The 20,565-nt window shown below is 43.4% G+C and overlaps 1 protein-coding gene across 3 annotated transcripts in view; it reads left to right on the top strand.

Moving 5' to 3' along the window:
• NFKB2 (nuclear factor kappa B subunit 2) overlaps nucleotides 1-12,762 on the top strand; it is a 41,043-nt gene extending 28,281 nt beyond the window's left edge. For all 3 annotated transcript variants that reach the window (XM_087702533.1, XM_087702534.1, XM_087702532.1), the window contains exons 14-23: nucleotides 164-305; nucleotides 960-1,074; nucleotides 2,572-2,779; nucleotides 4,158-4,327; nucleotides 6,711-6,813; nucleotides 9,218-9,450; nucleotides 10,160-10,238; nucleotides 11,108-11,280; nucleotides 12,012-12,123; nucleotides 12,204-12,762. In XM_087702533.1, the coding sequence (XP_087558659.1) occupies nucleotides 164-305; nucleotides 960-1,074; nucleotides 2,572-2,779; nucleotides 4,158-4,327; nucleotides 6,711-6,813; nucleotides 9,218-9,450; nucleotides 10,160-10,238; nucleotides 11,108-11,280; nucleotides 12,012-12,123; nucleotides 12,204-12,340 (1,472 nt within the window). In that variant the 3' untranslated portion in view covers nucleotides 12,341-12,762. The remainder of the gene's footprint in view (nucleotides 1-163; nucleotides 306-959; nucleotides 1,075-2,571; nucleotides 2,780-4,157; nucleotides 4,328-6,710; nucleotides 6,814-9,217; nucleotides 9,451-10,159; nucleotides 10,239-11,107; nucleotides 11,281-12,011; nucleotides 12,124-12,203) is intronic.
• Nucleotides 12,763-20,565: the final 7,803 nt, after the last annotated feature.

Raw genomic sequence — 20,565 nt, 5'->3', positions numbered from 1 at the left:
AGATTTCTTTCAACAACCAGTTCTCCCAACTGCTTAAAGAATTAACAACTGGAGATGGAGTTGCAGCGAAGAATTGAGCAATGAATGGAGATGAATTATAAACAGAAAATGTTAGGGCTTGCACTGCTTATTTTAATCGTCTGTCTTTCCCCGTTTTTCATAGCTCAGGAATGCAGTTCTTGGATGCTAATGGTAGCTCGACGCAGTGCTCAGGCTCTTTTGGATTATGCAGTTACTGGTGACCCTCGTATGTTGTTGGCAGTCCAAAGACACTTAGCTGCTTCTCAGGATGAAAATGGAGATACGTAAGTATCTTTTGGAAAGGTCAGAGTTCCCAATCTGAGGTCATTTGCAGGGAACTAGTCGTCAAATGTCTTGACACTATTGTAGTATTTTCCTCATTATGGGGATATTCTTTCAGGGCAAATTTATGTCAGCTCTGTACTAAAGTCCCGTTTTTGGCCTCCACGCATCCCGTTTTTGGCCTCTGTGTGCCTCGTTTTAGGCCTCTGCATGTCTTATTTTCAGCCTCTTTGCATGCTGTTTTTGGCCTCCTATTCATATTCTGTTCTAATTCTATTCTAATTCTATTTCTATTCTATTCTAATTCTATTTCTATTCTAATTCTATTTCTATTCTAATTCTATTTCTATTCTAATTCTATTTCTATTCTAATTCTATTCTAATTCTATTTCTATTCTTATTTCTATTCGTATTCTATTCTATTTCTATTCTACTCTACTCTGCATTCTGTTCTATTCTTAACTATTTTATTCTATTCTCTGTTATATAGGAATTGCCAGGCATGCCTAGGGAACCCCAGAGCACAGTTTGCGTGCAAATTGCTTCCAATTAGCCCGCTTTAGGGGTTGCAATTCTAATTTCTGGTTGTTGACTTGTATTGCTGTTAATTATTGGCTACATCTCCTTGTTCTTACCTCCATGTTTTTCCCCCACAGGCCTTTGCACTTGGCTATTATTCACGAGCAGACAACTGTGATTATGCAACTGGTCCAGGTGGCTGTGAGCATTCCTAATCAACAGATCATCAACATCCCAAATCACTTACAGCAGGTATAATAGGTAGTGTCTCAAATTCAGTGGCAACGCATTTGTGGTGAGAGACGGATGTGCATGAACACAGGGGAGATCTGATCAGGGGGTATACTTGCATTCACTTGAACGCAAGTACAGGTAGCTCAACATTTCTGTTGCTGACTGAAACATTTGTTAAGTGAATTTTGCCCTGTTTTATGACTTTTCTTGCCACAATTGTTAAGTGAATCACTGCGGTTATTTAGTAAGACGGTGGTTAAGCGTATCTGGCTTCCTCACTGACTTTGCTTGTCAGAAAGGTCGCAAGATGAGTATGAGCCACAGTGGCGCAGTGGTTAGAGTGCAGTACTGCAGGCTACTTCTGCTGACTGCGGGCTGCCTGCAATTTGGCAGTTCGAATCTCGCCAGGCTCAGGGTTGATTCAGCCTTCCATCCTTCCGAGGTGGGTAAAATGAGGACCCAGATTGTTGAGGGCAAATAGGCTGACTCTGTAAACTGTTTAGAGAGGGCTGTAAAGCATTGTAAAGTGATAGATAAGTCTAAGTGCTATTGCTATTACTATTGCTATTACTAAAAGGTGATCGTATGAGCCCGGGATGCTGCAACCATCATAAATATGAGTCCAAGCATCCACATTTTGATCATGTTACCATGGGGATGGTAAGTATGAAAAATGGTCCTAGGTCACTTTTGTCAGTGCCATTGTAACTTTGAACTGTCACTGAATGAACTATTGTAAGTCGAGGACTACCTGTACACCTCTGTGTAGCTTGATTTCTAGATTGTGCGTACGGGTAAATTTGTAGTTGAAAATATAAATCACAAGTAGAAATTCTCTTTGGAGAAAATAGCAATAGCCCTTAGACTTATATACTGTTTTGCAGTGCTTTTACAGCTCTGTCTAAGCGGTTTACAGAGTCAGCCTCTTGCCCCCAACAATCTGGGTCCTCATTTTACCCACCTCGGAAGGATGGAAGGCTGAGTCAACCTTGATCCTGGTGAGATTTGAACTTCAGCTCTCAGTCAGCAGATGTAGCCGGCAGCACTCTAACCACTGAGCCACCTCGGCTCGTAGGTAGGTAGGTAGGTGGGTGGGTGGGTGGATAGGTAGGTAGGTAGGTAAATGATAGATAGATAGATAGATAGATAGATAGATAGATAGATAGATAGATAGATAGATAGATAGATAGATGATAGATAGAAGATAGATAGATAGATAGATAGATAGATAGATAGATAGATAGATAGATAGATAGATAGATAGATAGATAGCAATATCAGTAGACCTTAGACTTATATACCATTTTGCAGCCCTCTCTAAGCGGTTTACAGAGTGAGCCTATTGCCCCCAACAATCTTGGGTCCTCATTTTACCCACCTCGGAAGGGTAGAAGGCTGAATCAACCTTGAGCCTGGTGAGAGATTTGAACTGCAGCTAGCAGTCAGCAGAAGTAGCCTGCAGTACTGCACTCTAACCTTGATAGAATTTGGTTCTGACCCTTTTTTTTTTCTTAGACCCCGTTACATCTGGCTGTGATCACCCATCAGCCCAGGGTGGCTGGCTTCTTACTTCAGGCTGGAGCAGATCCCACATTGCTGGATCGATATGGCAACTCAGTCGTGCATTTGGCTGTCCATTTGGACGATGAAGAGATGTTGAAGACTCTCCTCTGTCATCTGGGCCCCCAGATTCTCCCCCTTCTTGAGATACCTAACTATCTTGGTGAGTAATGTGGGAATTGTAAAAACTCTCTTGTCACAGAACCATGGAAATCAAATTGGATGTTGAAGGAGGGGTGACTGTGATTGTGGTCATAAGTCAAGGACTACCTGTTCTATGCTATCGTATTTTTCAGAGTATAAGAAACACCTTTTTACCCCATAAAATAGGATGAAAATTTGGGTGCGTCCTATACAATGAATGTAGCCCCACTCACCCACCAGCCCCAACCTTTTGGCCTCTGCCTCCCAGCACTGCTCCCACCCTGTTTCCTTGCAGCAAACAGGGAAAATGGAGCTTGCAGCAATAGGCTATAGCAATCCCTGCAGCCTGAAACAGCTGGCAATGGGGAGGCCCCTGCTGAAATTGGAAGTGAAACTTGCTGTTTGCTCCACGAGGCGAATTGCTGGGAGGCAGCGGCAGATTTTTTTTTCTTGTGCTAATCAGGCTGTTTGCTGCAAGGAGGTAAGTCAATAACTATAAATGCCTATAGAATGTTCAAATTATTAGGCTTATTTTTTAAAGACTGCTTTGTTATTGTTCTAGACAGCTTAACAAAATGAAGAAGCTTTTTTAAAATAAATGCTGGATCTGAAGAGGCCCAGTGCTGTTGTATCTTCTTTTAAATAGCAGAGAATAACGTATACTTCCAGAAAGCCACATCAATTTTAACAGCATCTGTACAAGTATAGTCTGATATGTAACACTAGTGTATATCGTCTGTACTGTTTGCTGTTTGTTGCAAGTGGGCAAATTGCTGGGAGGCAGAGGCAGATTTTTTTCCCCTTGTTTTCCTCCCCAAAAGTTAGGTGTGTCTTACACTTCGGAGCGTCTTATACTCTAAAAAAATGCAGAGGTGCTACTGCAGAGGTGTCAAACTCGATTTCATTGAGGGCCGCATCAGGGTTGTGTTTTACCTTGGGGGGGTGGGGGGGTCGCCAACATGACATCACTCATGTCAGGGGGATCACCTATGGTGGCCCGAGTGCTGTGCCAGTGAAAAGAGGCTCCTGAGCTCCATTTTCAGCTGCGGCGGCATCCTGCAACCCTCCTCCAGTGAAAATGGAACTCGGGAGGGCTGCACATGACCCTTGCAAGCTCCATTTTCGTTGGCAAAGGCACTGTGGGGCGGTCCGCTGTTTCCAGGGTGACCCAGTGGGCCAGATCTAAGCATCCCACAGGCCGCATCTGCCCCTCCCCGGCCCTTGCGTTTGACACCCCTGATCTACTGTATAATTCAGCATCTCAGTCTGGATCTATAAAAAGTCCTTTATCATACTTGATGCTTCAGTCCTGGTTTGGGCTTGCAGGATGAGTCTCCCCGTCCTGCTGCAAGAAGTATAGTCTCATTTTTCAATTACATTTACTCCTGTTGCTTCAGGTTTTTTTCCTGTGCATCTTGCTGTGAAGTGCGCAAAATCAGCCTCTCTTGAGTTGCTAGTTAACAAAGGAGCGAATGTGAACGCAACAGAATGGCAGAGTGGACGGACACCTTTACATTTAGCTGTTGAAATGGATAATCTTAACATGGCTGCATGTTTGATAAAGAAGGTGAGTGTGGGGGGCAACGCTAATGATGCATAGATCTGTTACAGTACAGAAAGGTTACTATGAACAAATGGTAGTCCAGCTGGGAACAAGATAGATATTATAGTTGGTACTTTATAATGCTGGAAAATTACAGAATGCACTGTTCAGACCTAGGCTCCCCCGTGTCACAATAAACCCCTTTTATTTAATTTAAAGTGAATTCCTCTTCAACAAAGTCTTTCCTCTCCCACAGTCTTTCAAGATAGTTCACAGTTACTGACCTTTATCAGGCTTGGAGAGTGGCCAGGCCAATATCTTTCAGATGCCGCAATACTTGGCAAGAATGCAGAAATGAGCTAACTGTCTTCTGAAAACTCCCCTCCTCTTTCGCTCATCTTTTAATCCCTATGCGAGGGCTATTCACTGTCCACCTATGGCCTTACTCCCAAGTCGACCCCTGTTCCTCAGCTATTCCCTTCGTCTAGCAACTCTGCGCATGCGCACATCAGGAACAGGCTCCAGCTGTTCGTCTACCTCACTGATGTCTGACTTTGAAGGCAGCTGATAACTGTCAGATGGCCCTGGTCCCATCTTTGCCTCCAACGCAGAGCCCTCATCAGCCTTCCCCAGACTCCAGGACTGACCCATGTTCCTCCCAACCTCCTCACTGAGTCTGCCACCAGCTCCGCTGGCCACTGGCGGGCCACAACAGAAATCATGAAAAACATCAAATATTGCCTCTCCTGAATTTCTGCTGATTTTCCCTTTTGTGTAAATCTACGTCCTCCTAGAAGACATCCAAGGTCTGTGCCTTTACTCCCGAGTCGACCCCTGTTCCTTAATTGTTCCCTTCTCAAAACTCTGGACAGGCTCCAGCTGTTCATCTGTCTCACTGATGTATGACTCTGAAGGCAGCTGATAACTGTCAGATGGCCCTGGCCCCTTCTCTGCCTCCCACACAAAACCCTCATCAGAACCTTCCCCAGACTCCAGGACTGGCCCATGTTTCTCCTCAACCTCCTCACTGTCTGATTCTGCCACCAGCTCCTCTGGCAGATCACAACATACAGAAAGGTTGCTATGAATAAATGGTAATCCAGCTGGGAACAAGATAGATTTTATAGCTGCTACTTTGTAATGCTGGAAAATTAGAGAATTCACTAGTAGAGTTTGCCGTGGTTTCTTGTATCCTCCCAGACCATTTATAAGTAACTATTTATAAATAGATAAACAAACCATTCCTGTTCATATCAGAAAGACATAACATAACATAACAACAATAATGTAAAATACAACGTACGGTATTTTTTGAAGTATAAGACGCACTGGAGTATAAGACACACCAAGATTTTGAAGAGGAAAACAAGAAAAAAAAACAGTTTTGGGGCTCTGTGTGTCCGTTTTTGCCCTCCCAAACCCCCAGAAGCCCTCTGCAGGACTCCCAAATCTTTTGTGCACCCTGTTTTTGTTAAAAACGGGCCCATTTTTCGCACAAATGACATGCGTGGGGCAGGGTTTAGGAAGCTTTGCTGAAGATTGCTCAGTTAATGAGGATGGAAACTAATGCAGCGAACAAATTTTTGAAATTTATGTACAGTTATAACAACAGACACTAAACATAATTGGACTTGCGATAGGTTTCTTAGTGATGACATTTGTATTTGTTAAAATATTATTTTGGCTTCATTCGGTATTGCAATTATTAAAAAGAGATAAAGGAAATAAGCTGGCATCTGTGAGATAAGCTGTTAACTATTAATTAGCATATCCGTTTCCCGTCTGCTACCCTCTAGTTAGGTTTTATTATTAGTGTCTGTTATTTATTGCTAAATAAATAAAAGGGGTATTTAAGGGATGTAGTGGCTCAGTGGCTAAGCTTGTCGATCAGAAAGTCGACAGTTCGGCGATTCGAATCTCTAGCGCCGCGTAACGGAGTGAGTTTCCGCTACTTGTCCCAGCTTCTGCCAACCTAGCAGTTCGAAAGCAGATAAAAATGCAAGTAGAAAAATAGGAACCACCTTTGGTGGGAAGGTAACAGTGTTCCATGCGCCTTCAGTGTTTAGTCATGCTGGCCACATGACCACAGAGACGTCTTCAGACAGCGCTGGCTCTTCAGCTTTAAACGGAGATGAGCACCGCCCCCTAGAGTCAGGAACGACTAGCACATGTGTGCATGGGAAACCTTTACCTATTTATTGCTGGCTGGAAGTAGTGAAATCTGAAATCCTATTTGGAAATGGTAGACATTCTGAGAGTGGAAATTGTATGTACAAGACATGGGTTGTAAATGCAACCCATACAATAGGCTGCATCTGCTTGGAATCTTGGAATCTAAATACTTTTGCACAGATAGGAAAGGTTGTCTTTTATCTTTCACTCATTCTGTATCTCTTTCCCCCCCAAGCTGGGAGCTGATGTAAATGCTCAGACGTCTGCTGGAAATACACCCCTTCACTTAGCAGCAGGTTTGGGTTCTCCAATCCTTACGAAGATGCTAATCAGTGCAGGTAATGAATATCTTCCATACATCCTGAGTAATTTAGCTTCCTCTGAGAAATGGTGGGTTTGTTTGGAGAAAGGGAGGGGAACACCTCTTCTTCTTCGGCATTTTGCTTTGCCGTCTTAAACCGTCTTCACATTTTGAAAGCAGGAATTACTGAAATTTTAAATTTCACATTCTGATACTTTTGTTTCTTACTGTTAGTTTCCATCTTACCACATCAATCTCATCTCTTAAACACCCATGTTATAGTATAATTAATTACTAGTTGATAACCTGGCGTTGCCCGGGTATTTATTTATATGCGGGAAATGTCCAGACCAAACATAATTTCTAATATTGGATTTTCCCCCCTACCAGAGGGAGCCCCCTTGTGAAGTACTGTGAAGCCGTTACCATGGCAACTCCACTGTGCTGTACAGTAGAATCCATTTTAAGACACAACAGGCTGTATCTTAACAGAACACACACCCCAAGGGGTTTTAGGGGTGTCTTACCCCTACAGTATTTGTTTCCGGAGAGTAAGTCATCGAGACAAGAAAGTGCTCTAGGCATTCCAGAGTTATGTTGGAACATACACACACACAGCCATTTTTATATTTATAGATATTGTTCCAAACTTGTGTTGAAATATAAATGAAAGATAGGATAATGGTGCTGCCTTGATAGTTACGGCTGCTGTAGTTCGCAACATTTACGGGAAATCATCTATCTCTGATGTAGGATATACTACCATGCCCAAACATGACTATTGCAATACCTCTGTGGTGACATGATAAAAATTTGCCATACGCTAAATAAATAAATCATTTTGTTCAATGACTTGAGATTCTGGTCTCAGTTGTGATCATAAGTCAAGGACTATCTATATATTTCCACCTTAACAGGTGCTCTGATCCTCTAAGACAGCAGTCCCCAGCCTTTGTGGCTTGGAGGGCAAGGGAAGGGGATAGTTCTGTGTGAGCAGCAAGTGCACATGCAGCTTCATTGGCCCGTGCCTGCTGATTGTTCAGCCCAGTTCCAAAAAGGCCACGGCCCAGTAGTGGGCCGCAGCCCTGGAGTTGGGAACCCTGGTCCATTGGATTGTTTGAATACTGTCTGAATTGGAGGAGGGAAGGGGAATCCTGCTTCAAGAGGGGATATTGTGTAGTTCTTGAATTGTATGTTTTTGGATCTGAGAACTACGTTCTTTTGTATAATAGGATTTGTTTCTCCCTTTCCTATTTTTGTCAAGCAGTTTGGGGCTGTTCAATCCAGCTTATTTAGTTGTTTTTATAATTTTATATTGGATTCACATTTTCCTTTGGTTGTTATTCAGCATCCATGAAACAGGATGAATCAGAGGTGGTATTCAGCCGGTTTGGACCGGTTCACTTGAACTGGTAGTGGAAATCACGAGTGGGTGGAAAGCCCATCCACCCACCTACCCTGGCTCTATGGCATCCTATTTAGGCACATTTTTAACGCTGGGCGCATGCACAGAAGGTGCATGCAGGAGCAAAGCACATGCGTTGAAGTCTGGGTGCATGCATAGAAGGCGAACGTTCAGGATGAACAGGTGGTAACAAAATGTGCAATCCATCACTGGAATGAATGGCTTAATATACACCCATCCTGCTGTGCATTCAATTTCAAATTTACCTTGCAGACTACATTGATTGTCGTAATACTAAAAATATTGGATTAAATATATATGCTCCTTGATTCAAAGCAACTCGGAGTATTTAATGATTCTTGATGCCCCAATAAGTTTGTGCTACGTAAACCTTGATGGGATATGTGATACAGGAAAAAAATGAAGTATTGATTCTTCTTTTTTTTTCAAATGAAGATGGAATTAAGAGTGTATTCTAGACACAGGAGATTAAAAAAATGGTTTCAGCAATGTTGATAGCATTGGCCTTTTGAATGATAATCCCCATAGCTGAGGTTTGCCATAATTAGATCTTTCGTCTGTAGTTTTGCTTAAAAGTATGTAAATTATCCACTGTCAGGGTTCCAAATAGCATCCAAAATTAAATCAGAATCTGAGGCAAAGGATTCCTCAAAGTTCCAATTTATTCAGAGCGCCATATTGGCATATCGGGGAAACCCTGAATCTGAAAGCTTCCAGGTTTTCCCACCCAGTTGAAAGTTCAACATCCTTCCCTCACACCCACAAGTCCATCACATGGTCCAATCTTCCACTGCCATGCTAGCAGTTCCACCCATCCAGTTCCGGCCAGGTGCAGAGACAAAAGATGACCTTGGCTTTCTAGAAAGAATATTGCTATGGCTACATATCACTCAACTCTGTATAACCCCACCTCCCATTTTCCCACGATAGAAAATGCATAGTAGAAAGTGTGGCAGACCTGAAACCTAAAGGGAAAAGATAGCTTGTAGGTCTGACACTGTTTTTCCTTTCCCAGGAGCAGATATTTTATGTGAAAATGATGAGCCCATTTTAGACCCTTCATCCCAACCCAACAGTGACATTGAACTGGATGAAGAGGAATGGGACACAGAACTGGGAGAGACTTATGGTGAACTGACCATGCAAGGCCTGGATTATATTCCTGTGTCGGAGAGTGAGCAGCCCAAAACACATGAAACAAATCACGGTCGGGGACATACCCCACTTGATTTGACTTGTAGCCAGAAGGTAGGTCATGGCTGAAGTTGTTCAGTTGATTGTTGAAGCAGTGAAGTAATTCAGTTACTACCCTGTTTCCCCGAAAATAAGACCTCCACGGATAATAAGCCCAATTGGGCTTTTGAGTGCATGCGCTAAAATAATCCCTCCCCCCAAAAGAAGCCCTCCCCAAAAATATTTAAATGCATGTGCAGCCAGTCCCCAACATTTCCTAGGCTGGGGAAAACATGCGTCCCACATGCACCTGCCATCCATGCAGAACGGCCTTGTGAAGGCCATTCCCGCAAACCTTAGCTCCCACGCCCCTTTTCTTAGTGGTGGCCACAAAGAGCGGCAGGCTCTCCGACGCTAGGACTGGCAAGAGTGTGCCAGAAATAGAGATAGAACTTCCGGCCCTCTCTGGATCAGGTGATCTGCAGGCTGCAGGCCGAGTTAAGGGGCCTCCTGCACCTCAAAAATAGGTCAAGCACTTATTTTTTTGGGGGGGAGGGTGTCAAAAGAAAATAAGACAATCTTATTTTCGGGAAAACATGGTACTCACATCTGTTAAGACCTTCTCATTTGCTCTTCATGTGTTTTTTACATTACATTTATGGTAAAATGGGCCTATATATACTGTTGCAGTTCCCCCATGAAAGATAGTCTCCTTTGAACAAGCACTGATGTACTAAAAGGTAACCTAGTAGAAATATTTCAGATCCAGTTTCTTTCTTCATAGGTTAGAGAGATACTACTACAAGCTTTAAAACAGGATGTTGGAGAGAAGCAGGCTGGTATTTCTTTTGCATCTAACCAAGGTGGGTAAATCTGGCAAACTCCCACTACAAACTAATCAACTTGCCTGACTTGATGTGTGCAAAGTCATTTTGGATACCTACTTGCTTCTGACTATGGAGAGGGCACTGTTCTATTTTGGACGTATATGTTGCGCCTGCCAGCAGAACTGGCAGCAGAGTCAGACAGTGAGGAGGTTGGGGAGGAGCATGGGCCAGTCCTGGAGGCTGGGAAAGGCTTGGACGAGGGCTCTGCATCGGAGGCAAAGACGGGGGCCAAGGCCATCTGGCAGTGATCAGGTGCCTATGGAGCTAGACAGCAGTGAGGCAGAGGAACAGCTGGAGCCTGTTCCCAGTGTGCGCATGCACAGAGCTGCCAGAAGAAAAGAACAGCTCAGAAATCAGGGTCAACTTGGGAGTAAAGCCACAGGTGGAAAGTGATTGGCCCCTCCCATGGGAAATAAAAGAGGAGCAAAAGGGGAGTGGGCTTTTGCAGGAAACAATCCATTAGGTCGCTAGATTCGTTTCAGGAGTGTGAAGACCTGTCCATGAATCTCAGAGATTCTGTGCCCAGTCTTTCCTTGCATAGCACCTCATTTGGAAAATATTTACATGGCAGCTTTCCAAGATAGATAAGGTTTGTAGTCATAAATATTCCTTTGAAAGACTGTTTGCCAGGCCTTGCTAAATGTGAATGAGAGGAATTCACATTCGTCTAATAAAAGGGATTTTGTCGGGAGCGGGACTCTGCCTCGTGCTTTTTGGGGAAGCCTAGGTCAGAACAATATCCTTCTGCATAAAAATGCAGGGTAAGACTAGCAGTATTTCTGATATATATATATTTTGCAAATAAATAACTCTCATTCTCCACCTCCAATCTCTCATTGTGTCAGGGAACATCCTGCTTTTGAATAACGATGTTCTTCAGAGACTAGAGACACTCCTAAACCAGGGCTGCCAAGGGGCAAATTGGACAGAATTGGCCAAGAAATTAGGTCTTGGCAGTTTAGTGGAGATGTACAAAGACACCGTTTCCCCCAGCAGAAGACTTCTACTCAGCTATGAGGTCAGTCATCATCCTCTCACACATTCCTCTGTCATCCCATTCTTGAGTTTCCCTTTAATGTTAAGACAAGGATGATTTAGGGACACGATGGCTCAGTGGCTAAGATGCTGAACTTGTCAATCAGAAAGGTTGGTGGTTCTAATCCCTAGCGTCACGTAATGGAGTGAGCTCCCGTTACTTGTCCCAGTTTCTGCCAAACCTAGCAGTTCGAAAGCATGTAAAAAATGCAAATAGAAAAATAGGGGCCACCTTTGGTGGGAAGGTAACAGCATTCCCTGCTCCTTCGGCATTTAGTCACACCAGCCACATGACCATGGAGACGTCTTCAGACAGTGCTTGCTCTTTGGCTTTGAAATGGAGGTGAGCACCGCCCCCTAGAGTCAGGAACGACTAGCACATATGTGCCAGGGGAACCTTTACCTTTACCTAATGATGATTTAATAGCTGACCAGCTGCTATAAGGCTGTAAACTGAGATGATGCAATGAGAATGAGTCAGTGGGGTTATCACTTTAAGAGGCTGTCTATATAAGAGAGGCCCTGTGAAGGCGGTTTCTCTCTCCATGTGTGCTTCCATGTTATAGTTGAAGATTGATAGATTGCCTTGTGTATGCCTTGTAGATAAACCACTGTTTGAAAGACAAAACCTCTGTGCACTGTATTTTGCTCCCAGGTTGTCTCAAAATAGTAGTACACTGCATATTCTGAAATTTAATTTCTCATTTTTCTCAGGTTGCAGGTGGCAGCGTTGAAGGCCTGTTGGAAGCACTTGGCTCCATGGGACTGACAGAAGGTGTGAGTTTACTACAGAGATTAGAGCCTTTTGACAAGCTACAGAGTGCAGGTAACAATACAGAGTACACGTAAGGCCGCAAGTGAACTGTAAAAGTAAAAGATAGTGATAACCTTTTCTCTCTACCTCAGAGCTGAAGGAAGACAGTGCTTATGGTAGTCAATCGGTGGAAGCAGAACCTGCAGCCTTATCTGGGAAATTGCAACCTGCCCCATTGCTGGAGCCACCTTCTCCCTTGCCTCACAAACAGCAGGAGCAAGTGCACTGACACGAGATGTTCACCAGGAGAAAACAAGTCTCGGTTGGTTACGCATGTGCCTCTCAAAGAGTCCAGGATGCTGTCATCCGTGAGAATTGCTGTACAGTCTGGGTCACCCCCGTTTTTCATGGCCGGTCTGCTGCCTGTATCAGCCAAAGCCCCATAAATGTGGAGAAATGTGGTTGTATAGTCCAATATCAAGCTCTGATCCGGGCCTCACATTCTAGAACAGGGGTCGGCAACCTTAAACACTCAAAGTGCCATTTGGACCTGTTCCCCACATAAAAGAAAACACCGGGAACCACAAAACCCTTCCTGTGCCTGGCTGTTTCCTGAGCGGCCACAAAACTAGCATATGTAGTTGTATTAAACATTTGGTTTTCTTCTGGAACTTTTCTTGATTTATCCATGGTTGGCCTTTTGGGGGTTAAATAAATTGTGTGCCAGTGGATGTCACACGTTGGTGGCTGTGATGCATAGTTTGAGCAACAGGGAGTCACAGCAGAGGGGTGAAAGAGCCGCAGCTTGCTGACCCCTGTTCTAGAATGTTTTAATTATGGTTCCCCTTCCTCTTACAGTGAGGATTTGTTTGACAATGAAAGCTGCTTGGGGCGGGGGGATTAATTTGCAGAGTGGGATATTATAAATTAGTTTAACCATTCTCTTGACTACAATTTTAATAACTATTAGAACGTGCCACTGTTCATGAGAATGCTTTTGTCAGCTGTGTCTGTACACCCTGCCCATTTTTTGGTCCCAGATAACTGCTTCCTTTTACATTCCTTATTCAAAGAACTTATAAAGCCCTTCATGGTATTGGATCTGGGTACTTGAGAGACCGCCTGCTGCCAATTACCTCCCACAGACCCATTAGATCTCACAGGTTGGCCTCCTCTGGGTGCCATCTACCAGCCAATGCCACCTGGCTATTACCCAGGGGAGGGCCTTCTCTGTGGCAGCTCCGGCCCTCTGGAATGAACTCCCCGCAGGGATTCGGACCCTCACCTCTCTCCAGGCCTTCCGAAAAGCTGTCAAAACCTGGCTTTGCCAGCAGGCCTGGGGGTGATGAGTTCCCTCCCCTCTCGACATGTATGGTTGTGCGACTGTTGTTTACTTTTATTATTTGTATTTTGTCTTTTTATGTTCCCCTTTTTCCCCTTTGAATTGTTCGCCGCCCTGAGTCCTCCCAGAGAAGGGCGGCATACAAATAATAAAATACAAATACAAGTCTTCTACTGCAGAATGCATTTGATGAGGGGGATAACTCAGTTTACTATTTATTGTTGATTTAGGCTGCCCTGGGTTGTGTGCCACTTAGGTAGCTATATAAATGGATTACATAAAATAAACTTTGTTTTTATAGTGTTTCAATGATTAATTCTCCCAATAAGAATAAACTCACTATCCTTGCTAATTAAAGCACAGTTTGAAATAACTATTTTTAATTTTAAATCTGAATATGAGGAATATGAATTTCCTTTATTCAGAAAATTATAAATTTCATGGCCCAGGAGGGAGGGGGAAAAAACCAAAATTGCTTAAGATCTCTTTGTGTGTGTGTATTGCTCAAGGAGGTTTTCTTTAGCCATGTTTTGATCTGGGAAAGGAAAAGTTACAAAGAGCAATATGTTGCAGCAATAACAACAACACCAGAGTGAAATGTGTTAGCATTTAAAAAGTTTTAGTCAAAGGTTCATCCTGTATTGGCTTTATAATGTAGAGCTGCAAAACTTCCTCATACCTGTGTGCCTTTAAAATGTGGCTGAAATGAACATAAGATTGTAGAATAGTGAAGGTGAATGCCACTTTCTTGTATTAATAACATTGTGTGTGACTAATCAACATGTAAATCAGATTAAAGTAAGATGTATGAAAATAATTGTACGTTACTTAGCATGCAGAATCAGATTTCCTGTGCTGAATAAAAATTTTCTACCTCTCTTGCTTAATGTATTTTTTTTCACTCTTCACCAAAATGCTTCAGCCTGGCTCTAATGTAGAAAATTCTTTTTCCTCACCTTAGTTTTAATTATATTGCTTCAGTTGGCTGTTTTCTACCATTAATTTCTTAACTTCCTTTACCTGTGCAAAAAGTGTTAGGCAGTTGTGCAAAAATACTGTAAATTAAACCTTTTTGAAATAGAAGTGTTAATAGTTTATTTTTAACAATTAGCTAAATGAAAAATACCAGAAGAGACATCCAATCAAATCAATATTTGGGGTGACCATCCTTTGCTTTTAATAACTACATGAATTCATCTAAGTACACTTGCACACAGTTTTTGAAGAAACTTGGCAAGGTTCCTTCAAGGTTGTTCCAAACATCTTGGAGAACCTAACCACAGATCTATGGATGTAGGCCTGGGGTGTCAAATTCAAGGCCTGCGAGCCAGATCCAGCTCACCGGGTGCTTAGATCTGGCCCTCAGGGCTGCCCTGGAAACACCGAAAGACCAGTCAACAGTGCCTCTACCAGCGAAAATGGAGTTGGAAGGACTGCGTGCAGCCCCCGTCCTCCGTTTTAGGCTGCGACGACCTCCTGTAACCCTCTGCCAGCAACAACTGAGCTCCGGAGGAGTTCGGGCCACAAGCCCCCGGTACAAATTATGTCAAGCTGGCCATGCCCATTCTGGCCATATCCTCCCGGACTTACAAGGTCAAATACAACCGTGATGTGGCCCTCAATGAAATCAAGTTTGACACCCCTGGTGTAGGCTGTCAAATTCTTGTGTTTCATCATATAATCTCAAACAGACTCGATGTTGAGGTCAGGACTCTAGAGGGGGACAAAACATTACTTCCAGAACTTCTTGATCTTGTTTACACTGAAGATAGTTAATTACATTGGCTATATGTTTGGGGCCATTGTCCTGCTTTAGAATAAATTTGGGGCCAATCAAACGGCTCCCTGATGGATAAGTGCCTGCCTGTATTTCTCAACATTGAGGACACCATGGATCCTGACTCAACCTCCAACTCCATTTGCAGAAATGCAGCCCCAAACTTGCAAGGAACCTCCACCATGCTTCACTGCTGCCTGCAGACCCTCATTGTTATACCGCTCTCCAGCCCTTTAGCAAATAAACTGCCTCCTGCTATAGTCAAATATTTCAAATTTGACTCATCTGTCCAGAGCAGGGTGGATAAAAAATGTTTTTAAATGTTTAAAAAAATGTTTTGTTTTTATCAAATTTATTTTAATAAAATGTTTTTGGAGTAAAAATCTATCTAAAGATAGTTTTCTATTTAAGAGACACTAATAATTGTTTATTCAGCATGAAATGGGGCTTAGTTGTGTAGCAAGAGGCTGTCTATTCTGCAATATTTACATTTTTTGTAAACTCATTCAATAAATCCAAGCTCTGCAAGCTGGGAGAACATGAACTGCATTGATTCATTCACACAATTTCACACTAATCATGAGATATAAATCATAAAACAAAGTTCAGGAATATTCCTTTATCCCATTGTTTTGCAAATCTATGTACACTACAAACGGTATGATTGTTCGAAGAGAAATGCACCTGTACCACCAGGCTCTAAGTGTGAGGAGGAAGGGAAAGCAGTAAAAATGAAAGTGAAACCTTCTAAGCAGCTTATAAATGTAATATTAAAGAGCACCTGTCATTTCAGATACATCATGGCAGCACCTGTTAGCAGGCATCCAATCACTTGCTGCCTGCCATGTCCCTTACCTTGTTGTATCACTGCCGCATCACCAGCCGTCCCATTAAAGTGAATGGGATGGTCGGTGAGTCAACAGCAGGTCAGAGAAGGAGCTGCCGTGGGACAGAGATGACAGCTGCTCTTTAAAAATTATGATTTAAATCCAGTTGATTTAAATAAAATCCATCCTGGTCCAAATCACCTGCTGCCATTTTTCCTCACCCCGGTTCCTATCCTATCTTTTCATGCAGCATCAAGATGCTTAGCCTTGTTTTCACATAGGTATAACTTTTTGGCCATAATTCTTCCATGACGACCACTTCTGGCCAGATTTCTTTGGACAGTAGATGGGTGTACCTGGGTCCTACTGGATTCTGATGATTTTCTGCTGATGGCACTGCTGGAAATCATCCAATGTTGAAGGGAAGGAAGCATGATGTGTCGTTCATATACTGCATTAAGTTTCCTTGACCGACCACTGTCAATGGTCCTCAATGTCACCTGTTTCTTTGTGCTTCTTCAAAAGAGATTAAACAGCACATTTTGAAAGCAGAGTCTGCTTTAAAATCTGCCTGAGAGAGAACTTGCTGATGCAGTATAACAATTGTTTTGTTCCTGTGCTGTTTTTCCATGGCATATGATGTGAACTGGGGACATGGTGGCTCAATGGCTAAGATGCTGAGCTTGTCGATCAGAAAGTTCAGCGGTTCAAATACTTAGCGCCGCGTAATGGAGTGAACTCCCATTACTTGTCCCAGCTTCTGCCAACCTAGCAGTTCAAAAACATATAAAAATGCAAGTAGAAAAATAGGAACCACCTTTGGTGGGAAGATAACAGTGTTCCATGCACCTTTAGCGGTTAGTCATGCTGGCCACATGACCATGGAGATCTCTTCAGACAGCACTGACTCTTCGGCTTAGAAACAGAGATGAGCACTGGACCCTAGAGTTGGGAACGACCAGTACATATGTGCGAGGGGAATCTTTACCTTATGATGTGAATTGATGGTGGTTTGAAGGCAAAGGCACACCAAATATTGATTTGGAATTCTTTTATTCATTTACTATTTTGTTGATTGATTAAACTACTACTATTTCTGAAAACTTTCCTAGTTTATAGCATTTTTGCACAATTGCATAACACTTGTACAGTATTTTCTCCCTCTGTGTATTCTGAAATATCTAAAAATATTTAAGATGGGTTAGAGCAAGGGTATCAAACTCAAAGCCTGGGAGGTGGAGCCTGCCTGCAGGATGCTTAGATCTGGCCCGTGGGGCCGCCCTGGACTGGAAACAGTGAAGGACCAGCCCACAGTATCTCTGCCAGTGAAAATGAAGCTTAAGAGGGCTGCATGCAGCCCTTCCGACCTCTGTTTTTGCCGGCAGACGGTTGCAGAAGGCTGTCGCAGCTGAAAACTGAGCTCGGGAGCCCGTTTTGCTGGCAGAGTGCTCAGGCCACCACAGGCTCCCCCAACACCAGTGACGTCGACCCACACACCCCCAAAGGTCAGACACAACCAGAGGTGGTATTCATCAGGTTCTGATCAGTTCTGAAAAACCGGTAGCAGAAATTTTGAGTAGTTCAGAGAACCAGTAAATATCACCACTGGCTGGCCCTACCCCCATCTATTCTCTGCCTTCCGAATCCCAGATGATCGGGAGGGAATAGAGATTTTACAGTATCCTTCCCTTGCCATGTGCACCAAACCACGCCCACCAAGCCATGCCATGCCCTTTTTACCGGTAGTAAAAAAAAAATGAATCCCACCACTGAACACAATTCTGATGTGGTCCTCAATGAAATCGAGTTTGACACCCCTATGGCATAAAGTGCAGACTATTCAGCAGTACTTCAGGGTAGAATGAGTCAACAGGTCCAATAATAACATTTTAAAATAAAATGAATGAGAATGACTTAGGTAGTTTTTTTAAAAAAAAATGGAAATAGCAGCTTCTGGCATGTTCCTGCATGGAGGGGACAATAGAGCATAACATGTCCTGTCAATTCAATCATTCTACTACTGCATGGCATAGTCTTTGTTTGAAGGGATTTTTTTTTGTAACTTCTTTCAGTAACAGCTGTTGGAAGGGCATTGAATCTGGCTAAAGAGAAGGCCCTTCTTAATTTTGGGACCATCACACAAACAGTATATCACAGGAGTGAGTACACCCCTCACATTTTGTAAATATTTAAGTGCATCTTTTCATGTGACAACACTGAAGAAATGACACTTGGCTACAATGTAAAGTAGTGAGCATACAGCTTGTATAACAGTGTAAATGTGCTGACCCCTCAAAATAACACAACACACAGCTATTAATGTCTAAGCTGCTGGCAACAAAAGTGAGTACACCTCTAAATGATAATATCCAAAGATGTACTCACTTCTGTAATATACTGTATATGTGTCTCTTCCCCCCCTTTCTCTCCCTCCCTCTTTCCCCTTTCCCACCCTCCATCTCTTCCCCTCCTTCCCTCCCTCTCTCTTTCTTTCCCTCATTCACCCCTTTCTGCCTCTTTCCCTCCCTCTGTCTCCCCCGCTTTTCCCTCTGCTAGGTGATGGGATCTGGCATCTGGAAGTCGACGAGCCCAGGAGCAGCTCACCAAAGACCAGCAGGGAGGCTTGATCATCACAACATTGGCGGCTCTGCAGGAAAAGCAACCGACATCCTGGAGGCGAGAGCGAGCTAATGATGATGCTCTGAGAAGAGGGGGACCCCATCTTCCCCATTGGGAAGCACGATGAATTTCACTGTGCAGTGGGCAGGCCATGTAGGCAGCAACAGCAAATGAACCGCGCCGAAAGCAGAATGCTGTTTCGGCAAGTGAATGGGAGCTTTGCTTCCGCAATGGCCATCACCACTCCCACAACAGGGCGACAACTCTTTCATCCCTCTGCTACAACAGGGTGCCAGGAGCCACAGCAGAAGGATGAAAAAGCCACATGCAGCTCTGGAGCCGCAGGTTGCTAACACCCAACTTAGAACAATTGATATTGTTATGAAGGCAAAGAGTGGCCACACCAAATATTGATTTGATTTGGACTTTTTTTCTGTTCATTTTCTTTCCGTTTTGTTAATGGTTAAAAGTGAACTATATACACATACATTCATACTGCAAATTGTCAGACATGAGGGCCTGTAAGATCCAGGACAACAATCTTAGGTTGCCACCTAGAGGACTTTGGCATGCTTAAAGGAGACTCCCCTCCACTTAATGTTCCACAAGGAGTTAGATCACAATGAGTACTGTGGCGTGTTCACCCATTTCAGAATCTTGTTACATTTGCTTTCCAACACTGATTTTCTTAGAATACTTCATTCACTTGCTTGATGCCTGAAGAGTGTTAACTTTTTATAGAATCATAGGGCTTAAAAGGACTTTGGAAGTCGTCTAGTCCAACCCTCTGCCCAAGGGATTTTATTGCATCCCAGACAAAATGGCTGTCTAATCTTTTCTTGAAAACCTCCAGCAATGGAGCACCCACAACTTATGTCAATCAAATAGCTGCCCTATGCCACTCTTAAGGATTCTACTATAGGTCCCATAAAGGCCTCCATCATACTATACCCCCAATTTTACAATGGTTCAGATTGGAACTAGAAGGAAGTGGAAATCACACCACTCAAATTCCATGAGAAGTCTCTTCTCTTACAGATTTCTCCTTCAATCAGCTGCAGTTTTATCCCAATCAGTCATCTCTAATAATTATTGCCACATAAAGCCAGCATGTGTAGTATTGAGAAACAGCTTTACACAAGTTCTATCTGTTATGTAGGATATGCATAGACCACGATTGTCATCTGTATCTGGGGTTGCTTACCTGAGCATTCACACAAATTGCCCTCCTTTCCCCTCATACTTTTAAATAATGTACATGTTCTAGCCTAGGCTCCCCCAAATCCCGAAGCAGACTCCTTGTCCCGACAAAACCCCTTTTTATTAAGTTACTGTGAATTCCTCTCATTCACATCCAGCAAAGTCTTTCAAAGGTGAATCACAGACCTTATCTGGCTTGGAGAGCTGCCAGGCTGATATCTTCAAAATGCAAAACTGTACTTGGCAAGGAGTCTTTGAGAGTCATGAACCAATTAAGTAAACTAATTGTCTCCTGAAAACTCCACTCCCCTTTCGCTCCTCTTTATTCCCTGTGGGAGGGGCCATCCACTGACCACTCCCTAGCCGGCCCTTGTTCCTTAGCTGTTCCCTTCTTCTGGCAGCTCTGAGCATGCACACATCAGGAACAGGCTTCAGCTGTTCTGCCCCACTGATGTCTGACTCTGAAGGCAGCTGATAACTGTCAGACGACCCAGGCCCCATCTCTGCCTCCAACACAGAGCCCTCATCAGAACCTTCCCCAGACTCCAGGACTGGCCTATGTTCCTCCCCAACCTCTTCACTGTCTGAGTCTGACACTAACTCCGCTGTTGGGTCACACTACAGGAATAGATGTAGGAAATAATGGCTTCCCTCAATGCCACCATTAAATCCTTGGCATTACAAGGCTCCAAACGACACTTTTGTGTAAATGACAAAAGCTACATGTGTGAATGCAGAACTGATCACAG

The sequence above is a fragment of the Thamnophis sirtalis genome, unplaced genomic scaffold (assembly GCF_051295495.1).
Source record: "Thamnophis sirtalis isolate CommonGarterSnake01/CBP01778 unplaced genomic scaffold, rThaSir2_p1.2 scaffold_15, whole genome shotgun sequence".
Classification (NCBI taxonomy): Eukaryota; Metazoa; Chordata; class Lepidosauria; order Squamata; family Natricidae; genus Thamnophis; species Thamnophis sirtalis.
The sequence above is the reverse complement of the archived record's forward strand: the minus strand, read 5'-3'. Positions and strand labels throughout refer to the sequence as shown.